Source organism: Gorilla gorilla, chromosome 13 (genome assembly GCF_029281585.2).
Source record: "Gorilla gorilla gorilla isolate KB3781 chromosome 13, NHGRI_mGorGor1-v2.1_pri, whole genome shotgun sequence".
Classification (NCBI taxonomy): Eukaryota; Metazoa; Chordata; class Mammalia; order Primates; family Hominidae; genus Gorilla; species Gorilla gorilla.
In genome coordinates, this window is record NC_073237.2 from 60499767 (window position 1) to 60512574 (window position 12808).

The 12808-nt window shown below is 39.8% G+C and overlaps 1 protein-coding gene across 6 annotated transcripts in view; it reads left to right on the forward strand.

Annotated features, from left to right (window-relative positions):
• The window catches only part of GLIS3 (GLIS family zinc finger 3), a 548502-nt gene that overhangs the window by 236180 nt on the left and 299514 nt on the right, over positions 1–12808 (forward strand). For all 6 annotated transcript variants that reach the window (XM_055350627.2, XM_055350629.2, XM_031014823.3 and 3 more), the window contains one exon: positions 2065–3178. In XM_055350627.2, the coding sequence (XP_055206602.2) occupies positions 2065–3178 (1114 nt within the window). The remainder of the gene's footprint in view (positions 1–2064; positions 3179–12808) is intronic.

The following is a 12808-nucleotide window of genomic DNA, read 5'->3' on the forward strand; positions in this document are numbered from 1 at the left end:
AGAGAAATGAGAATCATCTCTCAACAATGGAGCAAATGAACGTTTCACTATAGGCTGCACTGAAACCAAATAATACAATTTTATAAGCAAAGTATATATAGGTGGATAACATACTTCTGTCTGTTAGTCATGACTTAACAATCTAATATGCTCCAGTATGACAATGACGGGCAATTGTAGCACCTGAGAATGTGCATCCATTCAGGCATGTAGCTCTGCCAAAGATCTAGTTCTTTATGTTCTATGAACCTTCTCAACCTCCGGGTGTAAAGCAGTCAGTTGTCTCTGTCTCTTATATGATAGGACTACTAATTTAGTTTGGGTCCGAAAGCAATTCCTCGATCTTGCTGGGAAAGAGACCAAAAGGCCCTTGGCATCCAATCACCAGGAGCCTTCAGCTGAGCTCTGCAGGAAGAGCCACATGCTGCAAGTGTGCTGGGAAAATAATTGAAAAGTGTCCATGGGGAATTAAAAACTAGATGGTTCCAAAACCACTGTGGAGCTTGCAAAAAGACTACAACCCAAATTTAAGGATGTGGACCAAGAGGAAAATCTATGTCAAGGGCAACTGGATGTAAATTCCTGCTGTGTTTGTCTTTGGTAAACATTACTTCACTCGATGGTAACATCTCGTTGATGATGGTGTTATCACCTTGTACTGTGCATTTTGGAGCTAAGATGTTTTTCTTGCTAATATCATATGCTTGTATGAAATGGTGTTTGTGGCTTCCATTTTGTGAAACAGAGTAAGATGAACAGGTGGGATGAAAATGCTTCTTTTACCTCAGTTCCTTTACGACAGGTTGATGTTTAACAGCTGGAAACAATGTGTTCATTTTGAGAAGACACACGTTTTATATAACGTTTTGTTGTGATTAATTTTTTGTCAGTAAAAAAGACTTCAGTAGAAAGTCAATGCAGGTACATATAATAAGCCAGGTTCTTCTGATATACACCATGTCTGAGTCAAGAAATACAGCATGTTATGTCTTGCCTCTGTGGCAAATTTTCCTTCCAAGGGACGTATCTTTTCTTCTCAATTATTTTCACACTTAAAGTTAGCCAAAAGATCAATAAGTGATTTTTATTTTCAAGGCAACAATGTCACAGTAAAGCAAAATGAATTTTAAAGTGACCAGAGCTACATTATGAACCATTTTGATATGCAGATAATATATTGTGAGACATAGGGTGTGTTTGTAAAGGGTAAGAAGAATAGGAGAGGAATTGTTGCAAAAGTGAACTACAGAAAGTGAATGATCTGCTCTTGGCCCAAAGCTGCTTGGATTTAAGGACGAGAGTTCACAGAAAACCCAACTAGCAAGTGTGATTAAATCCTGAATGGCTCTAATGCATAATTCCAGATATGACTTGTTATCAGTTTGTTACTCCCTTATATATTATAGCTGCTTTTTATATTGTTTTCATTTTCTGGGGTGATTTGATGTAACTAAGTACTGGCAATGTGAATTACTATCTTTAAAAAAATCAGAATAATTCCTTAATATCAGTGAAACTAAATTGTGAAATTATTAAGTCCCCTGGACAACCCTTTGACTTTGAGGATTTACTTTTTTTCAAATAAAGCATGAGTTTATATGTTACTTTCCCAAATAGATTTTACTTGAAGGCTGAGATTCTGCAAAGCCTGTCATAACATGCTGCACATAGTAGGTGCTTAACAAATACTTATTTGGTTGGCTTTGACAGGTATCAGTAATTTTTCCCAGGTCTCTATCCTTTTTCCCCCATATTGAAAAAGTTATTTAAAAATAAAGCAAGGACTATTTATTACTAAAGTACTAAGATTATTTATAACAATAGATCTTTTGTTACATTATTTCAGTGAGCATTAGGTTTTGTTGTTCTTCTTGGTAAAATGTTATTTACCTGGAACTAGAAGCCTTGGATTTTATCTTAGCCCAAGAATGTGTGTTTAGCACAAAATGTAATTAGGGGAAATACTTAAGGGATTGTCAATGCAGTGTTCTTTTAGCTCTTAAGCAATCCATATCCTGCTAAAATGTTTATCTTTTTTTTCTTCCTTTCTGGCTGCTGTTCCAGGTCCCTTATTTCGCGTGAGTCTTTGGCGTCCACGACCTTGAGTCTGACGGAAAGTCAGTCGGCCTCAAGCATGAAGCAGGAGTGGTCTCAGGGCTACAGAGCCCTCCCTTCGCTCTCCAACCACAGCTCTCAGAATGGCCATGATCTAGGGGATCTCCTTAGCCTTCCTCCCGGGACATCCATGTCCAGCAATAGTGTCTCTAACTCATTACCATCCTACCTTTTTGGCATGGAAAGTAGCCACTCTCCTTACCCTAGTCCTCGGCACTCATCCACCAGGTCCCACTCGGCCCGCTCTAAGAAGAGAGCACTGTCCTTGTCCCCGCTGTCCGATGGCATCGGGATAGATTTCAATACCATCATCCGCACGTCGCCCACGTCCTTGGTGGCCTACATCAACGGGTCGAGGGCTTCACCGGCCAACATGTCCCCGCAGCCAGAGGTCTACGGGCATTTCCTGGGCGTGCGCGGCAGCTGCATTCCCCAGCCGTGCCCGGTGCCCAGCAGCCAGAAGGGCGTGCTGGTGGCCCCTGGAGGCCTGGCGCTGCCGGCCTACGGCGAGGACGGGTCCCTGGAGTACGAGCGCATGCAACAGCTGGAGCACGGCGGCCTCCAGCCAGGCCTGGTCAACAACATGGTGGTGCAGCATGGCCTGCCAGGCCCCGACAGCCAGCCGGCCGGCCTGTTCAAGACCGAACGCCTGGAGGAGTTCCCGGGCAGCACCGTAGACCTACCCCCCGCGCCTCCTCTCCCTCCTCTGCCGCCGCCCCAAGGTCCCCCACCCCCTTACCATGCCCATGCGCACCTTCACCACCCGGAGCTCGGGCCCCACGCCCAGCAGCTGGCCTTGCCCCAGGTCACCCTGGACGACGACGGGGAGTTGGACGGCATCGGGGGCAAGCATTGCTGCCGCTGGATCGACTGCAGCTCCCTGTACGACCAACAGGAGGAGCTCGTGCGGCACATTGAGAAGGTCCACATCGACCAGCGCAAAGGGGAGGACTTCACTTGCTTCTGGGCCGGTTGCCCTCGAAGATACAAGCCCTTCAACGCCCGCTATAAACTGCTGATCCACATGAGAGTCCACTCTGGGGAGAAGCCCAACAAGTGTACGGTGAGTTTCCGAAGCGCAAGGGGTGACCTCTCTTGAAGGCCCGGCTTGCTTTGCATACGTGTGTTTTTTTCCTAACTCGGCCCATGGAGTTTGCATGCGTGGTGGTCTAGGTATCCATGAGATGGGGTTCCTCTTCAGCTTGAGGAAGGGGAAGATTTCTTCCATGATTAGTGGCTCTCCATTTCTATATTTCCTTCTGCAAAGGTACATGATCCATCCCAGCAGGTGATCAGTCTGCCACACTGTGTAAAATCTTGGAAAGGAGATGCCAGCCAGGTACCAACTTTGAATTTCCTTAATGTGTATGGATGTGCAAGAGCAGAAGGACACAGATTGCACATCAGCAAGCTTTAGTTCTTTTCCAAAGCAAATATGCAGTGACTTTTTCTTCCCTCCAATAACCGGGCTAGAATTGGGATGGAGAGAAGAGTGGTTTTGATATTTGAAAAGGAACTCACCACTTAGCAACTTGGCTAGTAAAAGTGTTTCGGCATGCATCCACATGCCTGCACTCTGTACCTTCCAGGGTTGAGAGACTAGCTAATGATTTATAGTCGGCATAAAATCACCCAGGGGATACACAGGAGCAGAATCTCACAGGATCTTAACTAATTTTAAGAGGTAATTTTGTAGAGAGAGATGAGGAGAAAGAGCAGGGAAGCCTTTGGTGCTGAGGGAAGTGGGCCTGATGTCTCTTTCTTCCTCGCCTCTGCCTTTCACAGCATCCATCCTGGAACTCTCTCTGTTTCTTGGCAAAATTTACTATTTTTGAATAATACGATTCTTAAATGATTTCACAACAATTTCACACCTCACAGAAACCCTCAGGGTTTATAAGCAGGGCATCACCCTTGGGATCACAGGATGGCTTTGCACAATCTCAGACAGCTCACTTAAGTATTGGAAAAAGAAGAACATGTGTTTTGTATTAGTTTAGATGGACAGAAATATTTCATTTAAAGTCTTAAGATTTCTATGTATTCCCTGGATATTGAGTATGGTACAGGTACTAAATATGTGAAATATATAAATCAATTTAAACAGAAATTTATTTGTACTGTGGTTCCCCAGCCTGAGTTCCTTCTTTCTGTAGTATGTCAGTGATGAAAAAGAATCTGGACTATGTGTATGCTTGATTATAGATTGGCCAAGGTTTCTTATTCATGCAAAAGCAAACCAAACAGGTGATAGCTATAATGCAAGTATTCAAAGCACTTTTTCACTGCCCAGTAGGTATTTCTGAAAGAGTTTTAAGAATTTCTTGTGGAATGGAATTGCATTTCTTGTCACTACGTTATGCACCACATTGTGATTTTTCTCAAGGAAAATCTGAAGCTGATACATTGCAAGAATGCCAGGTTATATGAGTGAAAAGAATAATTACTTTCCAGACAGCAAAACCTTACTCTGTCACTAGGGTTCTGCATTAAAAATGCCACAAAGAAACAAGCAATTGAAGGCAATTCAATTTACTCTGGAACACACCGGCCTATTGCAGGCAGGAAAGACATTCAGCCTCTGAAGGAAAACAGTCCAACCTTTTAGTTCTGACTAATCCTGGCTGAAAATAGTTTACTGGATTTGGCTTTACTGAAATAAACATAAAGGCTCGAATTATCCAGAAAAATATTTTTTGCATTGCAAAATTAATTTTTGTGCAATAGGATTTCCCCATTTTTCTACTGTTCCCAGGCTTTGCAAAGACATATAACTTTATAAAGTTGATTTTTGCTGAAGTGCACGATAAATATCAAAAATAGAAATAGTTCAGTGAAAGAATAAGCTGATAGGTTAATGTTTGCAGGCTTATGCATAGCTTCTCATTGTATTGTTCAGAATGGGTATGGGAGATGATTTCTCTTCCTCTGATCTGCCCACCACTCCCCACTTCTAGGTGGAATCTTTATAAAATTCAGATTGATGATTTAACAGTGTATCGAATCTAGGACCACAAAGCATTTATTTACACATGTAATAGTGCAAATAATAAACAGGGTTTCTTAGGAGCTGACTAATGCTGCAGTTCTAGTTCTGGGACTATATATTTTTAGCAGGAAGCCTTCATTTTCTTCTAAAACATACATATTATGGGCATTATGTCTTCTGAAAACTGTTACGTTGCTACATTGTCATCTGCTTGATTTGTAGGGTGATAGCCAACTGGCAACAATTAATTTTGCTGTGAAAGTTTAGCAGTCCTCTTAAGTTGTAATCCACAGATAGAATACCTGGTTTTTAAAGTAGATATGCACCTGGAAAAAAATGTATTTTTCTGCCTTTTGCAAAACACATATTTATGGTCTTGGAGTCCAGACACATACAACTGTTACAACTAAAATGTTTCATATCCCACTGATTTAAAATCTGATGGTAGTTGACTGAAAGCTCACGATCCTTGACAAGTAAAATGGCCACATTCTTCTTTTGGAAATGCGAAGTGACCTTTGGTTTTTGTGGCTGTGTCATACGCTGCAGGGCTAGGAGCAGTCTAAATTATAAGACCCAGGCCATTTTTTAGTTTTATATATGTTTAACTGCTATTTTCTGTGTATGATAGAGTTAGTCATTTTCACTTGCTTAGCTTATTGACCCAAGAAAGAAATGATGACCACATTGTGTTTGGTGACCATGACTACAAGCAACACAAAGAGCTTCTGGAAGTTATGGTAAAATAGGGGTGTGTGAGAGGGCTACTCAGTGACGGCTTGCTTACAGTAAGTGGCTGCCACTGGTATCCTCCCTCATGCCAAATTTCATGTCATGCATGAGAGAACGCATTCTCAGAATCTCTGACCATAACTCCCTGGTCTTATCAGAACCCTGGGATTCACATCATTCAGGATTCTGGGTGGCAGAACTGGGGGAGGGCTGTGAATTTATTATTTGGTTAACTTACTGGAAGAAGAGAATGGGTTCTTTTCCTTTTACCCCCACAACTCCACCCTTGTGTAGATCTCTTTCTTATTGCTTCTGTGGAAAGCCCAACCAGCTGCTCTCTTTCCAGGCCTGGCCTCTATTGCAGAGACATTCCCACCCAGTGGCAAAGGGCTTGAGAAGTAAAGGCCTCTGTAGACAGACAGGCAGACCTCAGCTAGTCAGAAACCGGGATATGCCAATATTACATTTTACAATACCCGACTCCATTCACTGCTATCTATTAACTGTAGTACTTTCTAGGTGCTGAATCCCTTTATTTTGACCTTCTGAGCTTAGACCAACTGCAACCTTGGTAAATCTCAGAATTATCAAAATATTTGAGCATTATCAGCTATAACTGTCAAATTCTATTAAGTTTTTCTGAGATGGTAAGGTCACAGGTCAGAACAAGTCATGGAGTCTCTGAATTTGTCCCTTTCCCAAACCCCTGTTTCATGTTCCTAAAAGGACAACATGAAGTATAAACCCAAACAATAGATGTACACTAATCATCCCTAACAATATCCACAGTGAATGGTTCCAACAGCGTGCACCCTGAGAACGTTTTTACTGTAGATCTTTTTACCATTAAGTTGAAGACTGTGCAATGGCTGGGTAACGGTGCCCAGTAAGTGTGTTCTGAATGAGCTTAGGCATGCTCTGTCTGTTGGTGCTTCTCATGAGAAAGCCTGTCTGCCTATCTGGGGCAGAGTGAGTAGAGGGACCCAGGGTTCTGTTGCTAGGATCAGAAACACTGATGACTTGCCTTCACATAGGATTGAAAGCAGTTGTGCTAGCAGGTTGGGGAGTGCTGATAAGGGAATTAGAGGGAATGTGGGCCTCCACTTACATTTTGTTTATTTTTCCTGGATGAATTTTATCCAATGGCAAAAAGGGAATTTTTCAAAACTTTTACCCACCCATGGATTTTCATGAAAATGTCACTGACCAAAGACCAGTTTTGAATTTTGTATGAATTGACTCATTTCTCCACAGGCATTTTGCCTGGCAAAATCCAGAGTATTTGCTTTGGCTTGAATATTGGGCAGTGGTGCTTTTTAAGTAACATTGGATTATGATTTCAAGAAAATAAATACAGAGCCGGGACCATGTCCCCATTCCTCTTTTGTGGCCTGATGTATGGGTACACAAGCCAGCTTTGGCCTCGTAAGACATGTCTTGAGGAAATGTAAATTCATTGTAAGCTGTGGAAGGCATTTTTCACGTTCGCTTTTATTTTGATAAGACTCAGTGTTGTTGTGGTCTATGACCAGAGGGACCTTAGGAAAATATCATGTAAGCATAATTCTTAATCCCCACTTCATAATCCTCATATTGGCAATAATGAATAAATTATCATAATACCAAGTATCAATAAGGGTATGGAGAAGTGGATACACTTTAACGTTGTTGGAGAGACTAAATTGGTGTAACCACTTTGGAGATCAATGTGGTAATACCTAGTAAGGTTGAAGATGAGTCTATCCAATAAAACTGTGTCTAGGTGCCTACCCTAGAGAAGCTTTTGTATATGGTGGCAAGGAGACATGAAAAAAGGTGTTTATTGCTTTTGTTTTTCAAAAAAGTATAAATAACGTAGCTGTCCATAGATAAGTCAATAAACTGTGGCTTATTCCTAATGAAATATTATAAAGGAGTTTAAAATTAAAATACGCATATATATATTACATATATATCTATTAACATGGATACATTTCAAAAAACACTGTTGAGTGAAAAAAATATGTGCAAAAGGGTATATATGGTATTAATACAATTTATGTATATTTAAACACAAACCGGGCAATATTATATAGTTCTGGTAGATAAATAATTATGTGATTAAACAGTAAAATCATGTGGGCAGGGTAATTAGTAATTTTAGGATAGTGGTTACATCTCAAAAGGAAAGAAATAAAAGAGATGGGATGTGAGGGTTTTACTTTCTCTTTTTTTCCAGAGAGAGAACTGAAACAGATATTACCACCTGATGGTGGTAATATAGGTGTCATAGGTGTCTGTTATAGTATTTGGTATACTTTACTGCCTATTTGAAATATTTCATAACTATAAGGATATATTTTATCTAAAAATAAATGAAAGCCAATTACTATCACACTCCAATTTCTTTCCACCCATATCATTTTTTTAGATGAGAACAAATCCTAGAGAAATTGATCTTTCCACGACTGTTAAGTTATTTAGCTGTCCCATACTTAGAACTTCTGAGGCTATAGTTCTTAACCCTGGCTGACACTGGAATCATCGAAGTACCCGTACCTGGGTCCCATCTTCAAAATTTGTGATGTAATTGGCCTGGGATGCAGCTTCCAAGGTGATTCTAATGAGCAGTCAAGGTTGAGAACAGTATTATAAAAGTTTTCCAGTTCTAACATTAGTGCTAGATAAATAAAAGCCTACCCTGTTACTTCTGTTAAGATGCAGGGATGTAGTGTTTAGTAGAGTACATCTCTACTTATTCTCAATGGCCTGACAGTAATCTCTACATTATTATCAATGTCCTGACAATGATTAGGGTAGTTTAATGTTCTCTTGTAATAAAATTCAGAGACAAGATAAGATATTAGAATGATTGGTAGTGGCAGAAGGCTTTCAACTGAGTGTCCATTTCACATTCAGAGTCTCTTTCTTCACAATTATTAGTCGAAGTTTGGGAGGAGTCTTGTGCTGAACCATGTATACATTGTCGCCACCTCCTTGCCTCCTTGATTTGTCAGTGGAACTGACAAATTTGTCACCCTGTTCCCATTTTTAAAGGTAAGATAGAGTGTTCTCTCTTCCAAACACAATGCAGACTTTCAGCTTTTAATAGAAAATGATCTTCAAAACACTTTTGCTACTATGGACATTTCTGAAGAGTTGGTAAATTACCAAAATATTGAATTTTCTCTTTTATCAAATCTGCCTGATGTGATTAAATAAATAAAATTAACATTAATATCCTCTTTGTCTCTTGAGGCTGAAACACCACCAGTGAACATCTGGTAAAGATCAGAGTGAGTGTAGCTTCCAAGTCATATCCCACAAGGCATCGGTCTTTCAGATATTAAAAGCAAACTCCATGATTTAAAAAATAAAACCAAATCTTAAGATTTCTTTTCCAGCGATTTTACGTAAGAGATACAAACATATGTATCTGTGTAAGCACATGTTCAACATACTGTAGACACATATATGTCACCATAAATTACAAATCCCTTAGTACAGGTAAAAGTGAAACTACAGAAATCCTCATTAGATGGGGCATTGACCACAGTCTATAAGGCATCTGTCAAATAGGATTTCATATCCCAAAACACAGTTTAGAAACCTGCCATTTGGTAAAGGTTTAATTTGGTTTCCCTTTAGAAGGCATTTAATTCAGTTTACCTGGGGAACTGACCTTTCATGAACTTTGTCCTTAAAATAAATTTGTAGCAGATTTGGGCAACCATTTCAAAGCTAATCGTGGTTTATGTTTCTTTGCCCTGTGATTCTAGGATTAATGAAAAACGATAGATAATGAGAGCAACCCTAAGAGGTTAAATATTTGAGGCTTTATCCTCATTAAACAAAATCATTAACTACATGATGGTTAATGTTCCTTTTAGTTCATATTTGTTTTGTGTTTTTTCTCTAATTTCATGCCTGGAAATAATGTCTTTAAAATTAGAAAGAATTATGTAAATCTTTTCATAAATGATCTGATTAAGGGAATGTATGTCGAACCTTTGGAGATTTGTTCGTATATAGATTCTAAAATGTGTTTTTCTCAGTTCTTTCAGACTGCACCAGTGTGGAAAATTAGTTTGGCAATATATTAGAAACACCCTTTGTGACCTTTGGAATATTTCTTGATTACCTTTTCTTTGAGTGGTCGTGTTGTCATTTTTGGGTCCAGATAGAATTTGAATGTGTAGAGTGAAAGACCAAACACATTTATTTTTCCAGAAAGAAGAGGTCATCTGATTCTCTTTGATCTTTCAGAAATGTTTTCTTCAAGTTCTGAGTAGAATGATTTGGAAAAGAGATGTTTATTTTTTTTTTCCAGGCAGATTTATTAGTTTCTACTGTAATTGCTGAGTCAGGGCTTCTAAGCCATCAATAAGACAATGCTTGTTGTAACCCTGGACAGTGGATCTGTGGTTGGTTAACCCAGAGACTGAGTAGGGAAGGCTTGATTTTACGTCTGCTTTAACTCTGGGAAGCCATGTGTCCTTCATCCAGAGGGGAGACCAATCTGTCTAATAGGTGTCACCGCTCATATAGGAGGTTGGCATAGATAGGGGTTTGGTGAGAAAGTGGAATGAAACCTGTGTGTTTTTATTTCACAGCACGGTATTTATTTTCCTTTTCTTGGGCCACAGGTACTGAGCTTGAGTAGGGAGAATGGTTAATCTGTTAGAAGGAGAATTTTGAATATTTTTTTAAATGATTAGTTTAAAAAGTTGTTGAGAAATTGGAACATGATATAACCAGTTTCTGGGCAGGCAGGAGCAATATGCTTGGGTAAATATATACCCTAATGCTCTAAAATTAGGGTGAGCATATACTTTATTTTTCAAATTAGGACACTTTTGAGAGTGAAAGTGAGTTTGTCTCACTGGAATGTCAGTCTAAATCAGGATTGTCCTGGAAAAAATTAGGGTATATAATTACCTTACCCAAATAGTATGTGTACTGATGTGTTCACTCATTGTGTGTTGATTCATTCATTTGATCACTGAGTGCAAGCCATGTACCATACCTTACCTGGGGGATACAGAAATAAATGAGACATTCCCTTTGGGAGCTCACAATCTATTGGGGTGACAATTGTGTAAACAGTAAAACAAGGGCTGTGATATACGGCTATGCAAACTTTTAATGGGAAAACTAGGGGAAGAAGCTCTCAAGTATGCCTGTAGAGTTTGGGCAGGCTTGTTAGAGGAGGTAACTGCATCCTGAAAGAAGACAGTAATTCTTACAGAGAAAGGAAAGGAGGCCATTTAAACCTGCACATCACCATATGAAATAGCACAGGAGTATGAAAGAGCACAGAGGAAGAAACAATTCTCAAGTAGTTTGATGGTCCAAAACTAGGTAGGAGTGGAAGTGAGGCTGGAGGAAGTCATGAAGGACTTATACTACCAAATAGGGATCATGTTTAAGAATTGGAAACCTAGTTAATATAAATGCAAATCTAGTCAATAAAAAATATCTTAGGAGGGTAGCATCACTGAGGTAGCAAGCACTGTGTTTCAGTGGATGTGAAATGAAACTTTGACTTCCCCAGGCCTTCTCCATTATCTCTTAAAGTTTATAGTTTAATTCCTCATTAAAACATATCTCTTGGCAGCTATCATATGAAACACACATTTATCTTATGCCAAGTGATCAGCTAGGGAAACACGTAAATGTAGACTAGCATGAAAGCATTTTCTGTTGCAGACTTTAAAGAAAACAATTAAAAATCTGGGGAAGACTAGAGGCCAAAGTTATTTGATCAGTTATGTAGAATGATTAAGATGTGGACAGAGGCTACATACATTATCCTGTGTATGAGTAGCTTTCCATTAGTTAAATATTTCCTTTTATAATCTGTAAAGAGAGTGAAGTATTGTACTGTTAAACGAAGGTTTGGACTGGTGCTCATTATGCTGAGCTTGTCAGCCTTTTCAAGATTTTTTTCCTTCACTGCTGAGATTTACTTTGGAATTTTTTTTTTCTGCTCAGACTAAATTAATACAGAACAGAGTGAAATGCTTGAGCTGTTTAGAGGAGAACAAATTAAATCAATTCCCATCAAAATGGCACCCATTCCCAGTGACTCAGTCCTGAACACCATAGAACCCCATGTCTCTCTAGACCGGGGAAGGCAGCATGAAAGGAAGACTTGCCTTTTGTTACTTGAGCTTCTTTCTCTGGCAGCATGAGCCCTCCCCTGGGGTTTGAGCCACCCAAGGTTGTAGAGTCATTTGTCTGTTGACCGGAGAGCACAGCTGAAGGCCCAAGTCAGTGGACTTAGGCATCCAGAATATTCTAGAGGGCATCTGATTGGTCCTGGATCCTTGCTTTTAAAATTTATGAGGCAGATTCTCAGGCTTCTCTCACCAAACAGTTTTCTTTTCTGTGTTTTAGAATGTTTGTTTGAAAGTGGTTTCATTTTTAAATAGGGGCCTGGGTATTGGGCCTGTTGCATGTGTTTTTGATGAGATATATTGTTACTGCTGACTCTCTTTTGTCACTCTCTTTCCACATCCCTAGTCCCAGCGGCTAGTATGAAAATTGCCCGGAAAAGCAAATGGTGATTTATTAGCCAAGCGAATGGATTTGGGGTTGGGAGAACAGTTGTAATGAAGCGAAAATGGAGGACTCAGCCTTAAACAAAATTCTGAAATAGAAATTTGTCTTTCCTCTCATTTGTGGTGACCCCTACTGCCTTCTTCCCTCAGAGTTTCCATGCTGCTTCACAGGCCCCATGCCTTGCTCCTTATTTTTGCTCTCCATCGAATTGAGGCTTGCTTTTGGGAAAGAACTGTGGGAAAGAGAAATTCATATATATAATGGTGAACAGCTGAGAAAAGATTCAGTGTGCTGGCTCTCCCAAGGGTATCTACATTTTAACGAGAAAGAAAGTATTAAACCTTTTCCTTAGACCAAAAACTCTTTCAGAGAAATGGAGGTGAAAGAAAGTGACTATGTTACAGAAATTCTGAGCTACTATATTACTTT